Source organism: Chlorocebus sabaeus, chromosome 21, assembly GCF_047675955.1.
Source record: "Chlorocebus sabaeus isolate Y175 chromosome 21, mChlSab1.0.hap1, whole genome shotgun sequence".
Lineage (NCBI taxonomy): Eukaryota > Metazoa > Chordata > Mammalia > Primates > Cercopithecidae > Chlorocebus > Chlorocebus sabaeus.
The window spans coordinates 116,306,747-116,321,384 of NC_132924.1; the positions used below are offsets into that span (position 1 = coordinate 116,306,747).

General features: G+C 44.9%; 1 protein-coding gene across 1 annotated transcript; it reads left to right on the forward strand.

The window, feature by feature from the left end:
- Window positions 1–12,250: 12,250 nt before the first annotated feature.
- OR6V1 (olfactory receptor family 6 subfamily V member 1) lies at window positions 12,251–13,510 on the forward strand. Its single transcript, XM_007983261.3, has one exon. It carries the CDS (start codon window positions 12,284–12,286, stop codon window positions 13,508–13,510), a length of 1,227 nt encoding a protein of 408 aa, XP_007981452.3. The 5' UTR covers window positions 12,251–12,283.
- The last annotated feature ends 1,128 nt before the right edge of the window (window positions 13,511–14,638 follow it).

The window sequence follows — 14,638 nt, forward strand, 5'->3', positions numbered from 1 at the left end:
AAAGCAGGGCCAGGGTTGCTTGCCCCATTCCCAAGGGGCTTATGTCTCTGTGTCAAAATCTGGGTACCACAGTCAGGAGGCTGCCGAAGTGAATGACCTAATAAGAAAAGCTCGCCATGCTGGACTTATGAATTACGATGCATTGGCTGGGTCTGGAGAATGAATGAGTTATAAGGATTGGGTTTCGATTAGTCAAGATGAGTTTAGACTTGGCATTAAGATTTGTGAGAGGGTTGCATGCTCACTGCTTAGGGAGGTAGACCCACTTCTGGGATTAGATGTCATTGCTGGTGGCCAGGACACAGTTTTAGGAAATGTCTGTGGTTCCAGAGAGACAGCTGAAGTGTGTCTTCTTAGGACTTCATTTGTGTGCTCTCATTTCTGATTTTATTTACTACTTATGGATCTCGAAAGGTATTCATTCAGTTAACCATAGTTAAAGTGTGCAGCCAGCATCCATACATAGATGCATCAACACACACACACACACGCACACACACATACACACCCATCACCTTCACGTTAAAGAAGTGCGGTTGGGTGGTTGGGTCAGAAGGAGAGATGATGAGAATGAAGTTTCCATGCCAATAACAACAGCAGAAACTGCTGTTACTGAACTCTTCCTATGTGGCAGCCATAATCCAATCTGGTGCTCATGCTAGCTCTATTTTTTACCTTACAGCTGGGGAAAATTCCACTCCAAGAGGATTAGCATCAGCCCAAGGTCATATAACTGGCAATTCACAGGGTAAGGATATAAACCTAGACAGTCCAAGGTCCGTGTTGTCAGCCCCCATACAAGAATGAGTCATGTCAGGGAAGGGTGGTCCACTAGAATAGTCACAGCACTTTAAGAATTAGAGCTAGAAGTCCAGTGCAATACACATACCACACATCTTTCAGGGATTGTCAGAGCAGCAGCATCCAATGGGTCTTGCCTGGATTCCAGAGCTAGAATCTAAATATCTTGATTCCCTTTCAGCCTTCAGCCACTGTGAACATGTAGCAGATGGTCAACCCAAAGGGATCTTATTGCCTCTCTGTTCTGGCTTCCTTTCTTCCTGAATTGAATGGCTTTGCTGCAGCTGCTGAAAGCTGGATATATATGGCTGAGTGAGAGTTCTCAGCAGAAGGGCATCCAGAAAGCCTCACAGGGGTGCTTTAGACTGGCTTCTGTGCTCAGCCTCTGGCCATGCCCAGTCCTGTGTCCTGCCTGCATTTCCTCCCTCCTTCTGCTCATAATTTCTGCTTTTCTTTGTCACTCTGCTGCCTCTCTTGGGTTGCCTTTTATTCCTTCTAGCTTTCTGTCTGCATTCCTGGGCCTCCTGTGTGTCTCTCTGTCTCTCATTTTTTCTCCATTACTGCTTTTCTAACACCTCGCCTCTCTGGTTTTGTGTTTCTTGCATCCACACTGGCTCTCTCCTGTGAACTTTGGCCTTTCTTTATCTCTGACCACAAAGGTACATAGGGGTTAACACAGAAACGATAAAAAGAAACTTAAGGGATCAGAATGTAACACTAACAGCATCTGCTACAGCAAGGTCACGCTGAAGTCACCAATAACTCAAATCTTTCAATGGCTTTTAACAACGAGGTTTGTTTCTCACTCATGCCACACGCCCATCACTAGCCAGGAAGTAGACTCTGCTCATCATTATACCGCAGGAACCTGGAGCAGTAGAAAGCTCCCTTTAAACACATTCTTCCATGATCTCAGATGTGGGGAAAGAGAGAATGTGACTCAAATGCCAACTCTTAAAGCTCCTGCTACGAAGTGACTCTCATTACTTCTACCCACATCTCACTGGCTGAAGCAAATCACTCGACCACTCCTGAATTAATGGAGCAAAAGTATGTGATATTCCCACTGGGAGAGTCACCTCCAGGAAGGACAACAAATATGAGTGAACAATAATTTGTCCATTATAAACGTTTGGGTTTCTGTTTGTTTGTTTTACTTATTCTCTTCCTCATGAATTTTGTGTTTAGCTTATCAAATAATGTAAGTAATTTCAGTTTCAGTTTCTGTCATTGCTGAGCTACACAATATTTGAAACAGTCATAGCATTAGTATTCTTGGCATGAAGTAAAGGGAAAGCACAGTGTGTGAAGCAGGTGAAATCAGAGCTTCAGTCTCAGGCCCCAACATGTAATGACCCAGAAACACTGAGATTTACTTAAGCCCTGTGAGATTCTACATTCTTATCTAAAAACTGAATATAATAATTCTCCCTCACAGGTTAACTCCAGAATAAATCCGTAGTCATTACATGTGATTTTTTTCTCCTATGTCTCTCATATTCTTCTCACTCAATCAGATATATCTTTTATATAATCATTATAAATCTTCAAGCAATGTAATAATATACAAGTTTAGATAATGTTTAGGTTGGTGAGACGAAATGACATAAAAATTAAGAGCAGAGTCTTTGGGATCAGACCTGATTCAAATTCAAACTCTACCATGCAGTAGCTGGTGTTAGTAGCTACTATCAATGTTTTTGTTTGTTTTGTTTCTTTTCTTTTGAGACAGAGTCTAGCTCTGTCACCCAGGCTGGAGTGCAGTGGTGCAATCATAGCTCACTGCAGAACTCCCAGGCCCAAGTGATCCTCCCACTTCAGCCTCCTGAATAGCTGGGGCTACAGGCATGCACCACCACATCCAGCTAATTTTTGTATTTTTTTGTAGAAATGGAGTCTCACTATGTTGCCCAGGCTGGTCTCGAACTCCTGGGCTCAAGCAATCCTCCAGCTTCAGCCTCCCAAAGTGCCGGGATTACAGTCATGAGCCACCATGCAGCCACTATTGTCAATATGATTAAGAATTGAAAGCCATTCCAGCCAGGTGCAGGAGACATCCCTATTTGTCATTTGTCTACCATGGAGCCCATATCATTCATGATTTATTTGCCTTGCTCCACCCCTTCCTTACTCTGAAAAATTAGAATATTAATAGAAAGCAGATTTTAAAATCAGTTTTTATGTCACACAAACATTTACTAATGCTTTCAGCTCAGATATGTAGGAATATTTATGTAAGGAAAAACATAAGTTGAATAACTCTTACCAAGTTTTCCAAGAGTCTTAGATTCTTTTACCAAGAAAAACCTCACAGATAAAGAAACTTTTTTAAAAATCTTGTGTTTTTTTGTTGAAATAAATTTCTTTCTCTAATTTTTGAGAGATAAATAGGTTATTGAAAAGTAAGCATTCACTAACAGAATGTGTTACACAGAAATTTATCACACATTTTAAGAGACGCATTACAATATATGCAAAAATCAAGACTGTGCTGTGTGGTTTTTAAGCATGGTGACAAGTAGATCAAATAAGGTCTATGATTTGTATTTGTTTTTGACATCTAAGTAAACTGTCTGGGATCAGTTGTGGGAGTAAAGCAAGATGTTTTTGAGGCCTCGCGATGTGCATGTGTGATAGACAGAGTAATATTTTATTGTTTTTATGTTTCAGAGATGCTTGCAGCTTGGGTGATATAAAACTCCCGGTGGGGCAATGTGTCTGCCTTCCTCATAAATGGACAAAAAGGAAGACATACAGTGTAATATCAGAACAAGCTTGACTTCAGATACTGCAGCCTCCTGTTCTCTGAGAAGGGGAGTGGAAAGAGAGTCAGGTGGGTTAGTGGCTTTCTTTCCATTCAGGATCAGATATCAGACAGAGTAGTCTAAGCCTTAGAAAAAGAAAATTTTGTTGACTTATCCATGACAGGTTTTTTTAAAGGGTCACAAAATTTTTTGCACTCCTCCCATTAAGATATGACTCTGGCTGGGTGCTGTGTGGCTCACGCCTGTAATCCCAGCACTTTGGGAGGCTGAGGCGGGCAGATCACGAGGTCAGGAAATCGAGACCATCCTGGCCAACATGGTGAAAACCCGTCTCTACTAAAAATACAAAAAATTAGCTGGGTATGGTGGCGCGTGCCTGTAATCCCAGCTACTCAGGAGGCTGAGGCAGGAGAATTGCTTGAACCAGGGAGGGGGAGGTTGCAGTGAGCTGAGATCGCGCCACTGCACTCCAACCTGGTGACAGAGTGAGACTCTGTCTCAAAAAAAATAAATAAATAAAAGAAAGATATGGCTCTGTGCCCCTGCCTCTTGAACCTTGTATTGCTTGGACCCATAAAAGTATGGCAAAAGTGACCATATGTGACATCTGTGACAATCATATGTGACAAGTAGACAAATAAAGCCTATGATTTGTACTTGTTTTAGACATCTAAGCAAACTGTCTGGGATCAGTTTGGGGGATACGGCAAGACATTTTGGCACAAGTACAGTGTATCATCTTTGTGCATAAAATGGGCGCCCTTTTCCATCAGGTAGATGCAGCTCCTTCAGCCTCCATGTGCCCCTTCAGTCTCTCCATCACCACCTTTGTACAGTCTGCAAGCCACACAACTGTACTCAGGGGCCCCAATTCAGTCCCTACCTCCATCCACCACCAGGCAAATACCCTCTTACTAGACTCTTCAATTCTTCAGGTGACCCACATCAATTATCAAGAAAACTCTATTTTCTGCCTGATTCCAGCCTACAGGTATTACCATGTGAGAGAATTTCTTCCTCACCTCTGTCCCATCTGAGGCTAGGACATAAAAAGCCATGCAGTGTCAACCTCTTCAGCTAGAATGCTCGGTCTAGGAGTCCTGAGCCACCATGTAACGAACCCAACTTCCTTGAGATCCCCAGGCTGGTGAGGTCATGAAGTCAACAGTCCCAGCTCATCCCAGCGCCTGCTCACCTCCTCTGAGGCATCACACACATGAGTGAAGCCATGCTGGGTCCTCTAGACCAGACCACTGAACATCTGAAATCTCTGAAAACCTCCAGTGATGCCACGTGGAACCAAAGAGTCACCTAGATGAGCCCTGACCAAATTCCACACCCACACAATTTTGAGACATCATAAAATCACCATTGTTTTAAGTCACTAAGTTTTGGGGGGTAGCAATAGACAAGCAACAGATAACTAGAAAACCATCTCTACTCCTTTGACCTAGAACTGTTTACCTCCCTTTTTCAAGGCTCAGACTTACAGGGATGGATGAACCCTTATATTTGACAATCTTATTTACATTTAAAATAAGATTCCTGCAGCATTTAAAGGGAAATTTTGAAATATTATGTCCCTTGAGATATAGAAAGGAAATTTAGGCTTGTTTGTGGATAGCAGAGGAGCGGGGTGGGCAGAGGGACAGTGGGGCTGAGGCCCTGTGGGAGAGGACAGGTACCCGAGGCTGAGTGGCCTGTGGGAGAGGACAGGTACCCGAGGCTGAGTGGCAGCCAAGGGTGTGAGAGGTCAGCACAGGGAAGCCATGAAAAAAAAAAAAAAAATGGTGGGAATCAGGGCTTGGTGTGGGGTAGGAAGGGAGCTATGAAGTTTTTTTGTTTATTTTTATTTATTTATTTATTTTGTGTGTGACAGCGTCCCACTCTGTCGCCCAGGCTGGAGTGCAGTGGCGTGATCTCAGTTCACTGCAGCCTCCGCCTCCCAGGTTCAAGGGATTCTCCTGTCTCAACCTCCCAAGTAGCTGGGAGTACAGGAGTACACCACCACACCTGGCTAATTTTTGCATTTTTAGTAGAGACAGCATTTCACCGTGTTGGCCAGGCTGGTCACAAACTCCTAACCTCAAGTCATCCGCCCACCTCAGCCTCCCAAAGTGCTGGGATTAGAGGTGTGAGCCACCGCGCCTGGCCTTAAATGTTAAGTTTAAGTGGAAGAAAACTGGGCAGCAAGATGATAAGATAAAGAGTCAACATGGGAGAGAGAAGATGGCAGGCGACACAAAGGAAAGACTGGAGGAACCTAAAGAAAGTATGCAGGAGGTGCCCAGAGCTAAGGTTTTACCTTGCATCTTCCTGTGAACACTCAGCTCTTCTTCACTAGCCCAGGGCAGTGCCTTTTACACCAGAGCCTTGAGTAAATTAGAAGAATATTTCCCCACTGAGATGTAGTTGGGAAAAACAAGGCTTGACAACTACAGTGTACCTTTGTGCATAAAATAGGTGCCCCTTTCCATCAAGTAGATGCAGCTCCTTCAGCCCCCATGTGCCCCTTCAGTCTCTCCATCAGCATCTTTGTGCAGTCTACAAGCCACACAAATGTACTTAGTGGTCCTAATTTAGCCCCTATCTCCAACCACCACCAGGCAAGCACCCCCTTGCTGGACTCCTCAGTTCTCCAGGTGACCCACATCAATTCTCAAGAAAACTATTTTCTGCCTGATTCCAGCCTACAGGTATTATCATGTGAGACAATTTCTTCCTCCAATCTGTCTGAAAATCTAGCAGTTACATATTCCTGTGCATTAATAGAGAGCTACCCCATCCCCTGATTTGTTAGTGAGTCAGAATTGGGGGAGGAAACTCCCACTCTCAACTCTGCCAGCAGTGAAAATCTGCAGAGATGTCATAGAAGACAGCTGGAGATTGGGGCAGAAAAGCCGCCGGTCAGAGGAGATCTGGCTTTGGGAGGCAGACCACATCATGAAAACAAAGGATTCCTGTAGCGTATTAAAAAAAAAAAAAAAAAAAACCTCAGGCACCTAGAGTGAGCCATTCAATCCTTCCTCATCTCCTTCCTTTACCACGAACAAAACGAGATGAGTTAAATAGTTGCCAAAAATTTGATCACAAATTTTCTTCTGTCCTTACCACCAAACATGTTTAAGCTTTCTATCCACCCCTTTCTAAACATGTTGTCCTCATGCCACTCCAAGTTGGCTTTATGCCAAAATGTGGAGAAAAAGAGAGACGCTTTGTAGTAGCAATGGACCAAGATTAGATATGGCACAGCCAAGAAAGAGAGTACACCAAGGAGTAATCTGTGTCTCACCTAATGGCCAGGCACAGCCTGATGAGATTGAGTCTAACAATGCAAGTCAAAATGTCAACATATCCCAGGAAGTAATAGGGCAGATCTGAGCAGAGGTGTTGGCATTTTTATTGTAGTCCCTGGACTCTCTTCCTCTTCTGGAAATGCACATTCAGAGATGATAATGGTGCAGTCTAACTCCCCCAGGAACATATACAGCTCCTTTCTCAAGCTCTTCCCCGACTTCAGGCATTTTCTTCTTTAGATTTTCAAAAACAAAACAATAATTTTATTATGAAACAACTGAAACAAGAATAGCTTAGATTATCAGTAACTGATAGGCAGGCTGGTTTTTATGTTTGTGTGTTTTGCCCACTTCCAAGGGCCTGAGTGTGATAATTACATGTGGTTTGATGATGAAAATAAAGATGCTTTAGCTTAGATATTTGTTAGTGTTTTCCAGATTACCTTAGAATCCACAAGGAGTGGCCCACCTAAAACTGATTAAGGTCAGTAAATCTGACCTGTAAGAAGGTTCAGAAAGGGGGTCAACATGAAAATAAACAGGAAAACTATCTTGTTTTATTCTGCTGCCCGCATTTGCTTGGGTTTCACATAGAGAAACAAGCAGCTGTCATAGTCAATCACCATGCAGGTGAAATGGGAGGCACGAGTGGAGAAGGATTATTTTTCGGCCAGAGGCTGAGGGGATACTGGAGTAGGAATCAATCTGGATCAAAGAAGCAGTAACAATGAAAATGCCCATTAACGGACTGTGAAAAGATGAAGAGTTGACTAAGGAAGAAATCCCTGGGAGACTGAAAACTTTATCAACTCAGCCATGTAAATGACTGCATTTCCCATTAATCTTATCAAGTGAAAGAAGTTAACCAAAAGGAAATGGGGCGGTTCTTCAAAGCCTGGGAAGCCCAGGGGACAGAATTTAGTGGCACTAGAGTAGTTCCCCCCACTGTTTCAATCCTAGCTCTTTCTCTTTGGGAAGGCTAGAAAGGAAATAAGAATTAATCCATGTGCCTTTAATCCTAAAGGAAATAAGGACAGATTTAGGGTTATGCTCCTAGATTATGGAGGCTGCTCTATGTTATGATCATTTAACAGAGTTGATGCTACGTATTTATTAAGGAATGAACACAATTGTGTAAAGATGAATGGATCTGGTCAGATAAGTGGTTCACCAGGCACCAAAGCTGCACGTAGTCATTGCGATAGGCAGAGGAATGTCCCCTCAAAGATGTCCAAGCCCTAATCCTTGGAATTTGTGAAAATGTTGCTTTACATAGGAAAAGGGACTTTGCAGGTGTGATTGGGTTGAAGACCTTGAGATGAGGGGATTAGCCTGGGCAATCCAGGTGGGCTGAATCTAATCTTAGGGGTGACCCAGGTGGGCTGAATCTAATCTTAGGGATTTGTAAAAGTAGAGAAACTTTTCCTCTGAGTTCATTCAGAGGGCTAAGTGATGACAGAAGATGGTTCTGAGAGACACATGTGCCTGGCCTTGAAGATGGATGAGGGAACCATTAGCCAAGGAATGTGGGCAGCTTCTAGGAGCTGGAAAAGCAAGGAGACTCCAGAAAGGAAGGCAGCCCTGATGATGCCTTGATTTTAGCTCATTGAGGCCTGTGTCAAGTTACTGACCTGTAGAATTTGTCAGGTAATACATCTGTGTTGTTTAAGTTACAAAATTTGTGGTAATTGGCTACAGAAGCAATAGAAAATGAATAGTCACGAAGGCTCATGTAGCCCCGACCTATCCTCCTGCCTTTCAATTCCTGAGCCCCTGCCTCCAGCCCTGCACTGGCCAGCACCTGTCTGCCTACCTGAGCTCCCTGCTAGCAACTGGCTCCTTTCTTCTTCCTCCTCCGTTTCTAGCCTTTTGACCTGCATTCTTCTTTACTTTCTTTTTTTGCTTTTGTTTTTGTTTTTGTTTTTGTTTTGAGACAAAGTTTTGCTTTGCCACCCAGGCCGGAGCGCAGTGACACAATATCAACTCACTGCAACCTCCGCCTCTTGGGCTCAAGCAATTCTCCTGCCTCAGCCTCCTGGGTAGCTGGGATTACAGGTGTCCACCACCACGCCCGGATAATTTTCTGTATTTTTAGTAGAGACGGGGTTTCACCATGTTAGCCAGGCTGGTCTCAAACTCCTGACCTTGAGTGATCCACACACCTTGGCCTCTCAAAGTGCTGGGATTACAGGCATGAGCCACCATGCCCAGCCTGTTCTTTGCTTTCAATGGGTCAGGTCCAAATCTCAGTTCCAGGCTCAAGTCCTACAGAAAGATTGCCTGGCCAACCCCTCCAGCCCTAGTTACTCTTAAACTCAGGGCCCCCCTGCGCTATCTTCATTGTACAGCTTTTCCTTGAAATCTTTGAGTCATTATTTCTGTCTCAGTGTGGGTGGGGTTGCACAGGGTATAATGCATAAGGTTTAAATGTCTCTGAGATGAAAGACTGTGACTAGGAGTTTACTAGGGAGCTGGAAGCTCGGAGTGGCCTCACCATATTCCCTTTTCTTTTGTGCCCAGGGTGTGTATCTTCTTACAGGAACCAGATCCCAAGATGTGTCCACCAAGGGCCCTGCCTCTGGAGGCCGAGATCAGCCTTTTAATCTCACTGTTTGATTCTCAGACTTCTCCAGATGATACTTTCTTTGGAGAATTTTAACAAGAGGCTGCTATGGTCCAGGGCCTCCATTCCCTGCCTCCCTAGATCCCTGAATCCTGGATCCACTTGGAGATTTTGTCTGCAAATGGAAACTCTGGATCCAGCCCTGGCTAGGTGCCCAAGCTGTCATAATTTTAGTCCATCTGGGAAAATTCCTTTGTGTTTGTTCCATGATCTCATCTTTTTTCCACGGTCCTAGGAGGAGGGCAAGGGCCAGGAGACAGGCATTGCCGAGGTGCTGATCCTAAGCCATCGGCTGCTTGGGTGTATCTAGGTCTTTATCCATTTCTTTATTCAGATCTTTTTCCTCAAAACAGAGGACATCTCATTATTCTAAGGAGCAACGTCAGTGCCTCAGAAGTCCCCAGAGGGCTCCTTGGCTTCCTGTCACTCCCAGAGAAAACACTGCTGGAGTCTAAGTTTCCCATCCAGTAAGCTCAGCTGTAAACATCATCAAGAAACGAAGGACTTGGAGATGTGAACGAGAGAAAGAGCCGAAAACACTCATCCTTGAGAGAGAAGGGACAGAATCAGCACCTTTTCCCTCTGGTCTCCTGAGGGTCTTCTTTCCCATCTCCCAGCCCCACATCAATGCTGCTGCCCCTGGCTTTGTAGTGACACAGGGTAGGTGCTGAATTAGAAAATCAGCATAAGGACTGGCAGTGTTTTAGCTCACCCAGCAGTGCCACCTCTTCCCAGCTGTGCACAACGCTCCTGTCCACCCTTCCCAGCCGCAAGACACAACCCGAGGGAGAGACTGCATCTCTGATGTCACGCACATTACAGAGTGAAGCCACTAGGCAGGTGTCAACAGCTAAGAATGCCTAAATGAGAGCAGCTTACAAAGAAGACACCAGGCTTAGAGGCTAAGGTGAGTGGGGGAAGTCTGTATGTCAGTCAGGATCTCATGAAATACAGACATAAGGACTGGGTTTGAATTTAGTCAGTGCTGGGGTAGATTTTAGACCTACCGTTAAGGTTTGTCAGTGGCATGAGTGCAAGGCTTTTTATTTATTTATATTTATTTGTTTATTTATTGTTTTCGAGATGGAGTCTAGCTTTGTCATCCAGGCTGGAGTGCATTGGCACGATCTCAGCTCACTCACTGCAACCCCACATCCCAGGTTCAAGTGCTTCTCCTACCTCAGCCTCCCAAGTAGCTGGGATTACTTGGTGCCCACCACCATGCCCAGCTAATTTTTGTATTTTTAGTAGAGATGGGGTTTCACTGTGTTGGCCAGGCTGGTCTTGAACTCCTGACCTCGTGATCCACTTGCCTCAGCCTCCCAAAGTTCTGGGATTACAAGTGTGAGCTACCACGCTCGGCCGGGTGCAAGGCTTTTGAAAATTAGAATGTCATTGCTGGATGGCCAGGACACAGCCCCAGATGAAGCTTTTATGGGGCTAGAGAAAGGGCCAGAGTAGATCTATACACAGCTTCACTCCTTCCACTCCTGACAGTTTGTGTTGTAAATACTTATGTTTGTTTGTGTTTGAAATGTTTTAAAGTACCCTTTTGGTGAATTGAAATTCCAAGAAACAGTGTAAAGCTGTAAAGATCTTCACACACACGCACATGCTGGCAACGAGAAGTGTAGAGACGATGGGCCAAAAAAATGTGAGTTCTATTGACGGTCGTAACAATAAGAACAGTGATAACAATAACAACAACGATTTGTTAGCTAGTATGTGCCAGTCACTGCACTAAGTAGTTTACTTATTTAATTTTATAATCACCATAGAGGCTAAGTACCAGTAATACCTTTATTTTATAGCTGAGAAAACGGGCTCAGAGAGAGTAACAAAGAAGAGCAGATTTATGGCCCGTGACAAGCAAGTCTAGAGCCAGAATTCAAACACAGGAGGCCAACTCCATAGCTTACACTTTGCACCATGAGGGGAGGGGAAGTGCAGTGGAGACAGCAAAGCAGCGCCCTTAGGTAGACCACTGACGCCCTTGGGAAACCTGATGACTGTGTGTGTCCCGGGAGAGCAGTCACTTGGATTTCCAGGCCTTGCTCCCTGACCTCCTGCACCCTTTCTGCTCTCCATCTTTGCAAACACGAAGCAGAGGCCCACTCTAAAAGACACTAATTTCTGGACTCAAAACTCTGACTTTCACTAATTTCATGATCACAGCCGGAGAAATGTGCACAAGTGAGGATCCTCAGAGAGGCAGCTCAGAAAGGTTCGCAGGGAGCCTTTAAACAGGGTCTTGGGGTACAATCTCTGGGTGTGACACATACAATCAGCCTATGTTCAGGGGCTCCTGGGTCACATGCACTAATGCTTTCTCTCCCTCCTCTCTTTTTTTCTGTGTTCCTCCCCTTTCTGTATTTCTCTATTTCTCCCTCTCTATTTGAATTTTTTTCTGTTCTTTCTCTGTTCCTCTGTTGTTTTCTTCTTGTTTTCTCTCTAAATGTCAATGTCTGTTGCCATGTGGTCTTCCTTAATCCATTCCTCTGTTTTTCTTTCTTCTTCTTCTTTTTTTTTTTTTTTCTTTTTTGAGATGGAGTCCTGCTCTGTCACGCAGGGTGGAGTGCAGTGGCACGATTTCGGCTCACTGCAACTTCCACCTCCCAGGTTCAAGCAATTCTCGTGCCTCAGATTTGCAGGTAGCTGAGATTACAGGTGCCTGCACCTGGCTTATTTTTGTATTTTTAGTAGAGACAGGGTTTCACCATGTTGGCCAGGCTGGTCTTGAACTCCTGACCTCAGGTGATCCTCCCACCTCAGCCTCCCAAAGTGCTGAGATTACAGGCATGAGCCACCATCCCCAGCCTTCTCTCTTCTTAATAATGGCTTTCTATGTCTTTCACTTCGCTGATACCCTAACTCTGTTTCTCTATGACTCTCCTATTCCATTTTGTTGTCTTTATTGCTTTTTCTTTCTGCTCTTCTGTTTATCACCTGCTGGCTACTTGCCTTTCTCTCTCTATTCTCTGTCTCTGTCCCTGTTTCTTCTGTTTCAAGGTCTCTATCTCTCTGTTTCTGCCTCTCCATCTGTCTTTTGTTTCCCTTGCATGCAGGGCCCTAGCCTGTGGATCATGGCAAATTTGAGCCAGCCCTCCGAATTTGTCCTCTCGGGCTTCTCCTCCTTCGGTGAGCTGCAGGCTCTTCTGTATGGCCCCTTCCTCATGCTTTATCTTCTCGCCTTCATCGGAAACACCATCATTATAGTTATGGTCATAGCTGACACCCACCTACATACACCCATGTACTTCTTCCTGGCCAATTTTTCCCTGCTGGAGATCTTGGTAACCATGACTGCAGTGCCCAGGATGCTCTCAGACCTGCTGGTCCCCCACAAAGTCAATACCTTCACTGGCTGCATGGTCCAGTTCTACTTCTACTTTTCCCTGGGTTCCACCTCCTTCCTCATCCTAACAGACATGGCCCTTGACCGCTTTGTGGCCATCTGCCACCCACTGCACTATGGCACTCTCATGAGCCGGGCTGTGTGTGTCCAGCTGGCTGGGGCTGCCTGGTCAGCTCCTTTCCTAGCCATGGTACCTACTGTCCTCTCCCGAGCTCATCTTGATTACTGCCATGGCAACGTCATTAACCACTTCTTCTGTGACAGTGCACCTCTCCTGCAGTTGTCCTGCTCTGACACTCGCCTATTAGAATTCTGGGACTTTCTGATGGCCTTGGCCTTTGTCCTCAGCTCCTTCCTGGTGACCCTCATCTCCTATGGCTACATAGTGACCACCGTGCTGCGGATCCCCTCTGCCAGCAGCCGCCGGAAGACTTTCTCCACCTGCGGGTGTCACCTCACACTGGTCTTCATTGGCTACAGTAGTACTATCTTTCTGTATGTCAGGCCTGGCAAAGCTCACTCTGTGCAAGTCAGGAAGGTCGTGGCCTTGGTGACTTCAGTTCTCACCCCCTTCCTCAATCCCTTTATCCTTACCTTCCGCAATGAGACAGTTAAAACAGTGCTACAGGGGCAGATGCAAAGGCTGAAAGGCCTTTGCAAGGCACAATGATGAGCCTGGGGCCCGGGGGGACCTGGCCTGCCTCCATCGAGCAGTTCTGTGGGGAAGGAGACCTCCAGTGATTGGGAAGACCACTGTTGAGTTTCTTTAGTTTTTTTCCTCTGAGCAATAACTACAGTGAGCCCTCAGTGCTACACTGTCTGGCCCAAAGTCCTTATGGGTCACCATGGAAGTGTTGCCTACATCCCCTGGCAGCCGTAAGAACTCCGAGAGTAGCCCAGAGTTTTCAATAAAGGGAAGTGCATGTGGTTTGCATTTAAGGAAGAGTAGCCAAGAAGTGCTCTCTGATCAAGAGGTAGTATCCAGTCCCAGTATGTGTGCATGGATGTGTATGTGTGTACATATATGTGCGTGTGTGTGCATGTTCAGGGCGTGCTTCTCTATCACAGTATGCACCATTGCTGACTGTATGCACCATAAGTGCTTGGGCTACATGGGATCAAGGGAAGAAGCAAAACTTACCAAAAACAAACTGATTGTTTTTTAATGTGTGTATGAGTGTTGTGGGGAGGTCTGGGTCCTTGTGTGATTATTCATCCATTCATTCATTTCATCAATATTGAGTAGGCTGTGTATGTCAGGCACTGTAACAGGTAGAGGGTAAGAAGGTAAAAAAGGCATAAATGGTTCTTCGCCTGACAAAGCTCTTGGCCTAAGGAAGGAAAGAGTGATAAATAGCTGTTTCCAGCACAGTGGGGAAAGTGCAACAGTGGATTCACAGAGGTTTTATGAGCATACAGGAGAGCAACACTGAGACCAGGCAGGGCTGAATGACGGCTTCCTGATGAGATGACACCTGAGTAGCACATTGACTATAAGGTGGACACTGTGAGAGTGCAATTCATCAGGTACCTTTGCATCAGAGAAAGATGAAACAGAGGGAAATTAAAACAAGATAAATCTCCACTAGTGAGGAATTATGTGGTTTCCAGAGAGGCAATATTCAGAGTTTTAGAAAGATAAAATAAACTTTGCTCCTGTATGATTAGAAATACTCATTTACCTAAAGGCAGGGGATTGTAATAAACTTAGTCAATTCATTTATTCAGTCATTATATATCCTATTTTACACACATACATATATTGTACATTACATAAAATATGAACATTATATTACAT